At 33.0% G+C, this 13,469-nt stretch overlaps 1 protein-coding gene across 19 annotated transcripts in view; it reads right to left on the bottom strand.

Moving 5' to 3' along the window:
* KIAA1328 overlaps window positions 1-13,469 on the bottom strand; it is a 398,983-nt gene that overhangs the window by 366,416 nt on the left and 19,098 nt on the right. Inside the window, exon 1 of one of the 19 annotated variants that reach the window (XM_016933558.4) lies at window positions 4,171-4,298. The exons of the other annotated variants lie outside the window; for them this stretch is intronic. Within the exon in view, the coding sequence (XP_016789047.1) occupies window positions 4,171-4,259 (89 nt within the window). The 5' untranslated portion in view covers window positions 4,260-4,298. Of the gene's footprint in view, window positions 1-4,170; window positions 4,299-13,469 lie in introns of those variants that run through there. 19 annotated transcript variants of the gene reach the window in all.

Here is a 13,469-nt window from a genome sequence, read left to right as displayed (position 1 = left end):
GACATATCAACACATCAACCTCATGTACCCCCGATATAACGTATCAGAAAACAATATAATCATGAGAAAAAAAACAAATGAAAGGAAATACTACAAAATATCTGACTAGTACTCTTCAAAAGTGTCAAGACTTGGAAGGCAAGATAAAACTAAGGAATTGCCACAAACAGGAGGAGACTAAAGAAACATGAAAACTGAATGTAAAACAGGATACTAGAACAGAAAAGAACATATTTGTTTACAAAAAAACACTAGCCAAATCTGAATAAACCCTGTAGCAATTAATAGTACTGTACCAAGGTTAATTTTTTATAATTTCACCATGATTATTCAGGATGTTAACATTAGACAAAGCTAGGGGAAGGGAAGAGAACCCTCTGTACTATTTTTTTAAAAATAGCTTATTGAGATTTTTTTCCATATCATAAAGTTCACCCATTTAGAAAATTCAATTAAATGGCTTTTAGTATATTTTACAGAGTTCTGTAACCATCACCATAATCTAATTTTAAACATTTTCATTCTGCCAAAACGCTTAGCAGTTCATTTTCTATTCTCTCACCCTGTGATATTTTTACAATTTTTCTGTAAGCTTAAAATTATTTTAAAATATTACAAAGAGCAGTGACATTATGCTGAGTTAAAATTTAAATATACATGTAAACACACAGAACTGTAACATGTAACATAATTTATACCAAGAAAGGAAAATGTGGCTCATGTGTTCTAATGTTCTTGCACTGTTTAGAAAAGCTAAAAGTGCCAATTAATATTCAACGACTGTGATTAGTCAAGAATGCATACTACAAATCTCCAGGGTAACCAGAGGTTCATTTAACAACAATAAAAAAAATGCAGCTATAATTGTATAAAACTAATAAATATAGAGTCAAACACACAAGGCAAAATTGATAAATCTAAGAGAAGTCTCAAATCACAGTGGGAAACTTTAAAACATCTTTCTCAGAAATTCATGAGTTAAAAAAATCACTAAGTAAATAGAAGATTTGAATATAATCAAGATGACTTAATGAATATAAAAAGAACAACACCCTCAACAAGCAAAAACATGTATTCTTTTAAACATATATGAACATATTCAAAATACGACCACATGGTATGCTAGTAAAGCAAGTTCCAAGATTTTTTCAAACTAGTAAAATCACACAAAATACATTCTTTTCACAATTCAATTCAGATAGCTATCAAATATACACAGAAGATCCCCAATTTGTTTACAAATTAAGAATTAAGCATTTAAATAAAACATGTCAAAAATTAAGGAAAATTTTTAAATGGATGACAGTAAAATATTACATATCAAAATATGTGGAATAAGAAAACATTTAGAGAGAAATAGTTTTATAAGTATACATTAAAAAAGAAAAAAGGAAATGAAAATCAATGAGTTACATATCTATTATAAAAAGTTAGGTATAGAAGAATAAATTCAACTCCTGTAAAAAAAAAAATGGACAGTAAAGATAGAATAAATTCAACTCACATAAAAAAAAGACAAAAATAATAAAGAGCAGAATTTTTCAAAGCAAAAAATACAAGAAGGCAGAGTGCAGTGGCTCGCACCTATAATCCCAACACTGTGGGAGGCTGAGGCAGGAGGAGAGCTTGAGCCCAGGGGTTCAAGACTAGCCTGGGCAACACAGCGAGGCACTGTCCCCAAAAAGAAAGAAAGAGAGAAACAGAGAAAGAGAGAGTGAGAGTGAGAGAATGAGAGAGAGGGAGAGAGGGAGACAGGGAGGGAGGGAAGGAAAAAGGGAGGGAGGGAGGGAGGGAAGAAAAGAAGGCAGGAAGGCAGGGAGTGAGGGAGGGAACTGATCATTTTTTTTAAGGCACATCATTTAGATATAGACATTAAAAAATAATCAACTCTGAACAACTTTATGCCAATACATATGAAAACTGAAAAAAATCCAATAATAAAATTGAGAACAGAAAAAAGAACCCAACAAACATAAATTTAATAAAATAAGAAAACAAAACAAGGCCATCAAAACTCTTCAGGTGATGAAAGAAAATTAAAAAATAAAGGAGACATAATGAAACAAGAATAGAGAGGAAACTGCACTTGTTAAAATGAACAATGAAGGTGGGGAGAAGGAGTATAAAGATACACACAGATATTAAGATATAATTAAAATAGTTTAATATTGGCATGCAAATGGATAGAATTATAAACATACAAAAGATTCAATTGCTTATGCAACATATCATAAAAACATAGAAAATTTAATTGCCCATGAAGTTGTATGTATAAAAAAAGACTGCATCTCAATCCAAGGGGAAAAATGAAAAATTTAATAAGTGGTACTGGAATTTTTGGAAAGTCATATAAAAAATTAAATCTATTCACTAGGAAAAGTTACAAATGGATCAGAGATTTAAGTGTAAGAAAAGGCAACCATAAAAGTATTAAGAACAAACATGCATTAATCAACCATAGTAGGTCATGCTGGTATCATATGCTGATGATGCATCATGTGTGATGGAAAGGGCACTTCACCTCTGTGGAATTCGTCCCAGAAACCCAGTCTAGTCCTAGAAGATATCAAATCCCAAATTAAGGAGCAGTCTACAAAAAAACTGACCAGTATTTTTCAAAAGTGTCAAGGTCATGAAAAACAAGGAAAGCTATATATATTGGGGAAGATTAGGAAGATATGACAACTAAATGCAATGTGGCATACTGAATTGGATCCTGGAATGGGAGTAGGTTAAGGGTTAAAAACCAGGAAAACCAAAACAAAGTTGATAGGCTAATTAACAGTACTATACCAGTGTTAATTTCTTAGTTTTAATAAATATATCATAGTTACATAAGCTGTAGATGCTAGGGAAAGCTGAATGAAAGCTAAATGGGAACTCTCTGAACTTTCTGTTACTCATCTGTAAGTCTAAAATTATTTCAAGATAAAATGCTTAAAGAAAAAAATAAATTATACCATGCAAATGCTAATTTTAAAGAAAGCTGCCATGGATATATTAACATCAGAAAAAGCAGACTACAGGACAACTAATATTAACAGGGATGAAGGGGGCATGTGATGATAAAATAGTCTATCAAGAAAATATAATAACTGTAAAGGTGTATTAATCTATTATCACAAGTTCAATATAAGTGAAGCAAAAATGACAGAAATGAAAGGAGAAACAGACAAATCTACAAGTATAGCTGGAGATAATGGCATTCCTTTTTTGGTAATATGTATACCATATATAAAGAGAAAGAAAATCAGTATAAATATTGAAAACTTGAATAAAACTATCAATCAACTTGACTTAATTGGCAACCATAGACCACTATAAACAATGATAGAATAAACATTATTTTCAAAAGCACATGAAACATTTTTCAAAATTAAGTCATAGCCTAGCACCATAAAACAAGTTTCAATAAATATAGAAAGGCCAAAATCATATAGTCTCTGACCATAAAATAATTAAATTAGAAACCAATTTTTTAAAAAGTTTTCTGGAAAATCCCCAAGTATTTAAAAACACCACCATGGAGGGGTATCATTGCAAAACAACGCAGAGTAAGGGACTCCAAAAATTTCTCTTCACTGAAGTGACTGTTAAGCTGGCAAAAACTAACAAAATCAACTTTTTCAGAACTCTGAAAGCTAATCAAAACTCATAGTAACCAGGGGAGTTCTTAATGAGGAAAGAGGCTGGGAAATTTTGGTAAAAGGATGGTATGGTGCTTTCGCTTGTCCACTTACCGTTTATCCCCCATTCCCCAGATCAATGGTGGCCGCCAGGATGATGGCTCAATCTTGGTGAGGCTTGCTGGTACTAATGGGACAATATGGACCTTGTTATCAAATATTTGTGGTTATTTATTTTGACCTGATAGACTGGCAGAGAGGCTTGCTTTTGTGTCAGCTCCTTCAGGCTAGAGCAGATTTCCAAGCATTGTCTGTCAAAATCACTTAAAGACGACATATACTACTCACAGATACCTGGGAAAAGAGACAGCAGGTGGGACAAGTAGATGGACTAAAAAGTTTAGGAAAGAGAAGAATAAAAAAGAACCTATTTGGTAAAATAAGGGCTTCGAGTGGCTTCCACATACACCAGGGAATCCAGAGTGTAATGCATATGCTGATAGCCATAGCCATGCTCAGAAAAGACCTTATAAAAGGTACATACCTCTGGCTGATCTTTAGGCTCAGTGCAAGCAGTAGCTGGAGGCTAAGGCAGAGTTGTAGACTAACTGGCTGAACGTTGAAGGAATACATCAGATTAGAGCCAATCTAAAATGACTGAGAGAGTATGTTTTTCTCTTTTTGGCTTCAGTGGTTCAAGGTCAAGTCACTGGCTGACATTGAAATAACAAAACAAAGACTTCAGAGACTACATGACAAGGAAGTCTTTGTAAAAATAGCCTGGAAAAGTCACTAAGCAAACAGGCAACAGCAGACCTCAACAAGCAACAACAGCAAACTCTGGGAAGCTGAAGGAAATCTAGATTTCCACAATTACCATATTATAACATTCAAGATGTTAGTTGTCAATAAAAACTATAAGGCATAGAAAGAAATAAGAATTTTTGACCCATTAATAGGAGAACAAGAAGTTAATAGAAAGCTACATTGAGATAGCTTACATATTGGATTTATCAGGCAAAGACTTGAAATCAACTGTCCTGAATACACTCAAAGAACTAAAAGAACTATGGTCAAGAAACTAAGGAAAACCAGGAAAACAACACCTGAACAAATAGAGAATATCAATAAAGAGAACAAAATTGTAAAAAGGAACCAACTAGAAATTCAGGACCTGAGAAGTATAATACTCAAAATTTAAAAATGACCAGAAGAGTTCAGCAGCAGATGTGAGGAGGCACAAGAAACAATCAGCAAACTTGACGGTAGGACAATTGAAATTATTCAATCTAAGGAGCAGAAAGAAAAAGTGAAGAGAGTTTAATGGACCTGTGGAATGACATCGAGGGTATCAACATGCATATAATGGAAGTCACAAAGGAAGAAGAGAGAAAGAAAGGCAAAAAGGCATACCTGAAGAAATAATGTCCAAAAAACTTCCCAAATTAGATAAAAGACATGACTATACATCCAAAAATGTCAATAAACTCCAAGGAGGATAAAAAAAGAAATCCACACCAAAGCATATTATAATAAAACTGTCTAAAATCAGACGAGAAAATCTTAAAAACAACAAGAGGGAAATGATTCATCATACACAAGGAATCTTCAATGAGATAGTCAATTCCTAATGAGAAACCATGAAGGCTGGAAGTGGCAGAATGACATATTTTAAATCCTGAAAGAAAAAAAAAATCCTGTTAACTAACAATCCAATATCTGGCAAAACTATCCTTCAAAAATGAAAGGAGAGCTGGGACAACTGGATATCTTCATGCAAAAGAAAGATAGTGGATGCCTCTATCACATTATATATAAAAATTAACTCAAAATGAATTAACTACTTCAATATAATAGTTAAAATATAATAGTTAAATGAATACTTAAATATAATAGTTAAAACAGAAGAAAACACAGGGATGTAAATCTTCATGACCTTGGATTTTGCAACAGATTCTTATATCTGACACTAGAAACACAAGCAACAAAATAAAAAATAAAGAATTTAGACTTAATCAAAATTCAAAACTTTTGTATTTCAAAGGACACCACCAAGAAACTGAAAAGAAAACCCAAAAGAATTGGCAGAAAATATCTGTAAGTCATATAATCTGATAAAAGTCTAGTAACCAAACATATAAAGAAACATTACAACTCAACAACAACAAACAATCCAATTAAAAAATGGAGAAAGGACTTGAACAGATATTTCTACAAGAGAGATTCACAAATGGACAACAAGCACATGAAAAGACCCTCAACATAAACAGTCATTAAACAAATACAAAACAAAACTGCAATAAGATACCATTTAAATCTAAGATAGCTATAATAAATGGAAAATAACAAGTGTTGGCAAGCATGTGAAGAGACCAGAATCCTTGTACATTGATGGTAGAAATATTAAAACACTCTGCAGCTGCAGAAAACATTTTCACAGCTCTTCACAAACTTCAACATAGAATTACCATGCAATCCAGCAATCCCATTCCTAGTTGTATACCCAAAGGAATTTGAAAACGTACTCAAAACAAATCCTTGTACATAAATGTTCATAGCAGCACCATACACAATAGTCAAAAAGTGAAAACAAACAAAAAGGGCTATCAACAGATGAATAAATCAATAAATTGTGGTAAAACTTTACAATAGAATCTGATTTAGCATAAAAAGAAATGAGGTATTGCTACACATTACAACATAGATTCACCTTGAAAACATTGTGAAAGAAGCCAAACACAAAAGATCACACTATATAATTCCATTTATATAAAATATCAAGAATAGGTAATCAACAGAAACGGTAAACTGGTGGGTACCAGGGGCTGAAGAGAGGAGAAATAAATACCGTTTATTTATTAAATGAGTGTGAAGATTTTTTTGGAGTGATGAAAATGTTCTCAAACTAGATAAAGATTGTGGTTGCACAACACTGTGTATATACTAAATGCCACTGCCTTGTGTACTTAAAATGGATGATTTAACATTATGTGAACTTAACTCTCAAAATTTAAAAAAAGGTGGGAGAATGGGAAAATTAAGATATTCCCAATGGAACAAAAGCTGAGTGAGTTCATCACTAGTAGACCCGTCCTACAACAAATGCTAACAAGGCTCCTTCAGGCTAAAATGAACAAATATTAAACAATAACTCACAGCCATCCAAAGAAATAAAGAAAACTGGTAAAGGTAACTAGATAAGTAAATACAAGAGTCAGTAGTATTGTATTTTTGATATGGAACTTCTTTTACTTTGAATATGATTTAAAAGACAACTTAAACAATAATTATCAATCCAAGTTAATGAGTACCATATTAATTCATTAGGGCTGCCATAACAAAGTACCACAGACTGAGTAGCCTGAACAACTGAAACTTATTTCCTCCTATTTCTGGAGGCTAGAAGTCCAAGATCAAGGTGTCAGCAGGATTAGTTTCTTCTGAAGTCTCTCCCAGATGCCTGCCTTCTTGCTGTGTCCTCACATAGTCTTTCCACTGTATGCATGCATGTCTGTGTTCTAATCTACTCTTCTTATATAGGTAACAGTCATGTTGGATTAAGGCTCACCCATATGATCTCACTTAACCTTAATAACCACTTTTAAGGACCTGTCTCCAAACACAATCACCTTCTGAGATACTGAGGACTAACACTTCAACATATGAATTTAGGGAGGGCACAATTCAGCCCATAAAAAGCACACAGTGGGCCGGGTGCAGTGGCTCACGCCTATAATCCCAGCACTTTGGGAGGCTGAGGTGGGTGAATCACCTGAGGTCAGGAGTTCAAGACCAGCCTGGCTAACCTGGTGAAACCTCGTCTCTATTAAAAATACAAAAAAATTAGCTGGGCTTGGTGGCGGGCACCTGTAACAGCTACGCGGGAGGCTGACACAGAAGAATCACTTGAACCCAGAAGACGGAGGTTGCAGTGAGCCAGGATTGTGCCATTGCACTCCAGCCTGGGCAACAGAGCAAGACTCTGTCAAAAAAATAAAAATAAAAAAAATCAAAAAAAGCACACAGTGTATAAAAATGTAACTAATGACAATAACAACATAGGATAGAAGATGCAGCTGTGTAGAGGCAGAGTTTTTAATGTGCCATTGAAGCTAACTTGGTAAAAATTCAAATTAGAGTGTCACAAATTTACTATGTTAACTGTAAGCCCCAGGGTAACCACTAAGAAAATAACTTTAAAAATATATAGAAAAAGAAATGAAGAGGGAATGAAAATGATACATTAGAAAAAAATCAAACAGAAATGACAGTACTATTGGGGTAACTGAGGAACAAATAAAGAAATGTCTTTTCATACACATATGCAAAACAGTCATTTCTTCTAAGTAATTACTTTAAATGTAAATGGGTTATACTCATCAAATAAAGGGTGGAGGTAAATCTTTAAAAGCCATAATCTAACTACAGGATCTTTAAAAATCATAATCTACAGGTTTATATTCCCCAGAAGATAATCACTTTAAATCAAAAGACACAAAGGTTGAAAGTTAAAAGATGGAAAAATTTATTCCATTCAAGTAACATGCAAATATTAACCAAAAAACAGTTTAGTTTGCTATATTAATATCAAACAAATAGGCTTTAAAACAAAGAATGCTACAATAGGCAGAGACAGTCAATTCCTCAAGAAGATACAAAAATTATAAAAATATACACCAAACAGCACCTCAAAATATATGAAGAAAATATTAACATAGCTGAAGATAAAATAAACAGTTCTAAAATAATAGAGAATTAAATAACACACTTTCAATAACATATAGAACATCCAGACAGAAGAAGAATAAGAAAGTGTGGCAGACTGCCACAGTTACTACTTGAGACCGTCATTATAGCTGGTACTACTGTTACTGTTTGAGACTGCCATTACAGCAGTTACTACTGTTACTGCTTGAGACCGTCATTACTAGACGGGATGAACATAGAAATGATAACAAAAAACAAAAGAAACTGTTTTAAAGAAGGGTCCAGGGGAAGAAAAGAGCTCCCTGCTTCTAGTGAGCAAAGGTAGCCCCTGAGCTTCCACAGCCCTTCATATTTATTGGGTAGCAACAGCAGGGAGGAGGAGGTAATGATTGGTCAGCTGCTTGATTGATCACAGGTTCATGTTATTGCTAACAGGCTTCAGATTTGCCTAATCACAAGAAACACTTGTGCCTAGGTCGTGACTGCCCTCAGCACTACTACTGGGCGACAGACGCAGTTTGTCAGTTTGCTAACATTCTGCCTTTATAAGAAACAGTTTTCTGTTTACTCACATAGCCTCCAGTGGTATACTGAGTTGATCACGACCCTCATTCTTTCAGCCTGTAACAAGAAAGGACTTGAACAACACAATAACCAGCTAAACCTAAAAGACATACACAGAACACTCAACCAAGTAACAGCTAAATACATATTATTCCCAAGTGCACATGGAACATTCTCCAGGGTAAACCACATGTTAGGTCATAAAACAAGTCTCAATATATTTTAAAAGACTGAAAACATACAAAGTACCTTTTCCACCACAATAGAATAAAATTCTAAATCAAGAACAAAAGAAAAACCAAAAAAATGCACAAATATGTGGAAATTAACACACTTTTAAACAATCAATAAGTCAAAGAAGAAATCACAAAGAAAATTAACAAGTATCTTGAAATGAATGAAAACAAAAACACAACATACCAAAACTGTGGGATGCAGCAAAAGCAGTGCTCAGAGGAAAATTTATAGCTATAAATTCCTACCTTAAATTAAAAAAGAGATCTCAAATCAGTAACTTAACTTTACACCTTAAGGAACTAGAAACCAAAAGCAAACTAAGTAAAAAGCCAGCAAAAGGAAGAAAATAAATATTAGAATAAAGACAGAGAACTAAAAAAAATACAATATATAAAAACAAAACTTGCTACTTTGAAAATATCAACAAAATTGACAAATTTTTAGCTAGGCTTATGAAGAAAATAAGAGATAATGTAAATAAAATTAGAAATAAAAGTGGAGACATTATTACTAACTTTACAGAAATAAAAAGTATTATAAGAGAATACTATGAACAATTGTATGTCAACAAATTAGATAACCTAGATAAAATGGACAAATTCCTAAAAAAGAAAAAAAATTACCAAAACTGACTCAAGAGCAAACAGAAGATCTGAATGGACCTATACCAAGTAAAATGATTGAATCAGTAATCAAAACCTTCCCAACAAAGACAATCCAGGGACCAGATGGCTTCACTGATTAATTCTACCAAACACTTAAAGAATGAACAGCAATCCATCTCGAACACTTCCAAAAAACATAAGGGGAGGAAATACTTTCTAATTCATGTTATGAGGCCAGCATTACCTGATGCCAAAGCCAGATAAAGACACTATGAGAAAAGAAAACTACAGACAATATCCTTTATGAATACAGATTCAAAAATCCCCAACAAAATGCCAGCAAACCAAATCCAAAAGCATATTAAGTGATTTTATAACATAACCAATTGGTATTTATCTCAGGAATACAAGGATGATTCAACACAAGAAAATTAATCAATGTAATACAGCATATTAGCAGAAAAAAACACACAAAAACATGACCGTATCACAATTGAGGCAGAAAAGCTTTTGACAAAATCTAAAGCCCTTTCATGACAAAAACACTGAAACTAAGAAAAGCATGAAAGTTCCTTAACATGGTAAAGGGCACTTATGAAAAACCCACAGCTAACATGTTACTCCACTGACGAAAAACTGAGAGTTTTCCCACTTAGATCAGGAAAAAGACAGATGCCTGCTTCTGCCACTCCACTAATCAATGTACTAGAAATTCTAGGCAGAGCACTAAGGCAAGGAAGAGAAATAATGAATGCTGGTGCAGTTCAACTCAGTCCTGCCTGGGACATGAATCATCCTTTGGCCAGCATATCCACACTGTATAGGCGTTAGTCATGTAGCATCCCTCTCAGTTATCAGATTGAGCTATGACAGTGCTTGTGGTTAAGTAACTCTTATTTTAGTAAATAATGGCTCCACAGCACAAGAGTAGTGATGCTGGCATATTGTTCTTATTGATCTATTTAATTATTAGTTATTGTTGTTAATCCCCTACTGTGCCTAACTTATAAATTGAACTTTATTATAGGTATGTAAGTATAGGAAAAAATATATATATAGGATTTGGTACTATCAGCAGTTTCAGGCGTCCACTGAAGGTCTTGGAACATATTCCCTGATAAGGGAGACTACTGTATATAGAAAAGCCTAGAGAATCCTCAATAAATAAATAAATAAAACTATTACAGCTTATTAACAAACTCAGTAAAGTTTCAGAGTACAAGATCAACACACAATAGCCATTTGTGTTCCTCTACACTAGCAATGAACAATCTGAAAGGATACTAAGAAAACCATCTCATTTACAAAAGCATCAAAATGAATAAAATAAAAAAGGTAGATAATTTAGACTTCTCTACCTTTTCTTTTGTACTTCAAAGAACACCACTGAGAAAGTGAAAAAACAACGCACAGAATGGAAGACATATCTGTAAAGCATACATCTGATAATGATCTATCATCCAGAATATCTAAAAATCCAGTTATAATAACAAAAAAGAAAAACACCCCAATTTTATTTTAAATGGGCAAAAGATTTGAATAGACATTTCTTCAAAGAGGATATATACAAATGGCCAAAAAGCACATGAAAAGATTTTTCAGCATCATTAGCCACCTGGGAAATGTAAATCAAAACCACATGATACCACTGCATATCTACTAGCATGGCTATAATCCAAAAAATGGTGACAAGAATGTGGAGAAACTAGAATCCTTACACATTGACAGGAATGTAAGATGGTTTGGCTGTTGTAGAAAATAGTTTGGCATTTCCTCAAAAAGTTCAACGTGGAATTACCATAAGACTGAACAACTCAGCTCCTGGGTATATACAAAATAACTGAAACACATGCTCAAACAAAACTTGTACTCAAATATTCATGTAGTTTAAATAGCCAAAAGATGGAGACAACCCAAATGTCCATCAAAGTATGAATGGATAAACAAAATGTGGCATATCCACACAATGAACTGTTACTCAGCCAACCTTGAAATTATTCTAATAGAAAGAAGGTGGACAGAATAGGCCCCATATTCTATAATTCCAGTTATATAGAATAACCAGAGTCAGCAAATCCTTAGAGACAGAAAACAGATTAGAAGCTGTCAGAGCCACAGGGAAACAAGAAAATGGGGAGTAACTGGTGAACAGATAGTTTCCTTTGGGATTATGAAAATGTTCTAGAACTAGAAAATGGTGATGGTTGTGTAACACTGTGAGTATACTAAATGTCACTAATGATCAATTTATGTCATGTGTATTTTACCACATTAAAAACACACACATATTATTCTCACTTAAATGATGTGGTAAAATTCATGGCTATAGAAAGTAGAACAGTGGTTACCGGGGCTGGTGAGAGGAGTAATGAGGAGTTGCTTAATGGACATTGCATTTCACAGAAGATGAAAGAAGTTCTGAAGATTGGTTGCACGACAATGTGAATGTACTTACCACTACTGAACTGTACACTAAAAAACTGGTTAGAATAGTAAATTTTATGTATATCTTACTGTAATTTTAAAAATTAAATTAAAATATACTAAGACATTTCATGAAAACTACAAATATATTTAACAAAATAACAGGTAATCAATTCAACAGAGTAAAAATAAAAACAAAAAACAAAACATGACCAAATGAGGCTTAAGCCAGGAACACAAGGTAAATTAAACATTCAAAAATCAATCAATGTAGTTTACCTCATTAACGGAAAAAAGAATAAAAATCACATGTTCAGCAATAAAAGATAAAAAAAAAATTGACAAATTCTACTCCAATTTATGACTAAAGATAAAAACTCTCAAACTAGAAACAAAAATAAATTTTCTCAATTTGATAAAGAACATCTATTAAAAAATGTACAGCTTACATTGTACATAATGGTGAAAGATTTAAGATCAAGAACAAGAAAAGGCAAAGACGTCCACTCACCACTTTTATTCAACATTGTACTGGAAGTACTACCCAATGCAAAAGGGCAAAAAAAAAAAAAAAAAAGCATCTATAGATTGGAAAGGAAAAAAGCAAAACTGTTTTTATTTGTAGATGACATCTTTTATGCACAAAATCCAAAGGATTCTACCAAAAAACGACTGTAACAAGCAAATTTTAAAAGGTTGAAGGATACCAAGCCAATATATGTTAAAAAAAAATCTATTTTTCAAATGAGCAATCAAAAAATTGAATACTGAATGTATAATAAAATTTCTAATAACACCACTTACAATAGTATAAAAGCCATAACAAACTTCAAGATACATATAACAAAACCTATAACCTGAAAATGACATATCACTGCCTAGAAAAATTAAAGAAAATTTAAATACTTAATAGATAACTTTTTGTAAATTGAAAGACTCGATAATGTTAGTTTTCTTCAAATTGATCTGTATGTCCAATAAACTTCATCCAAAATTCCAGGAAACAATTTTCCTTTAGAAATTGACAAGCTGATTCTAAAATTTACAGTGAAATTCAAAGGACCTCAAAGAGTCAAAATAATTTTCAAAAATAAGAACAAAGCTAAAGGATTTACCTGATTTTAAGACAACATAAAATTAATCAAGTCAGTGCAGTGCTGGCATAAGGATAGACATATACATCAGCGAATGAAACAAAGAGTCTAGAAATAAACCATGCATGTATGTTCAATTGAGTGTGACAAGGAGGCTAAGGTAATTTTGTAGGAAGTCTTTTCTAACATAGAAAAACAACCTTTGCAATTTG

The sequence above is a fragment of the Pan troglodytes genome, chromosome 17 (genome assembly GCF_028858775.2).
Source record: "Pan troglodytes isolate AG18354 chromosome 17, NHGRI_mPanTro3-v2.0_pri, whole genome shotgun sequence".
Lineage (NCBI taxonomy): Eukaryota > Metazoa > Chordata > Mammalia > Primates > Hominidae > Pan > Pan troglodytes.
This window is presented reverse-complemented; position numbering and strand designations above follow the sequence as displayed.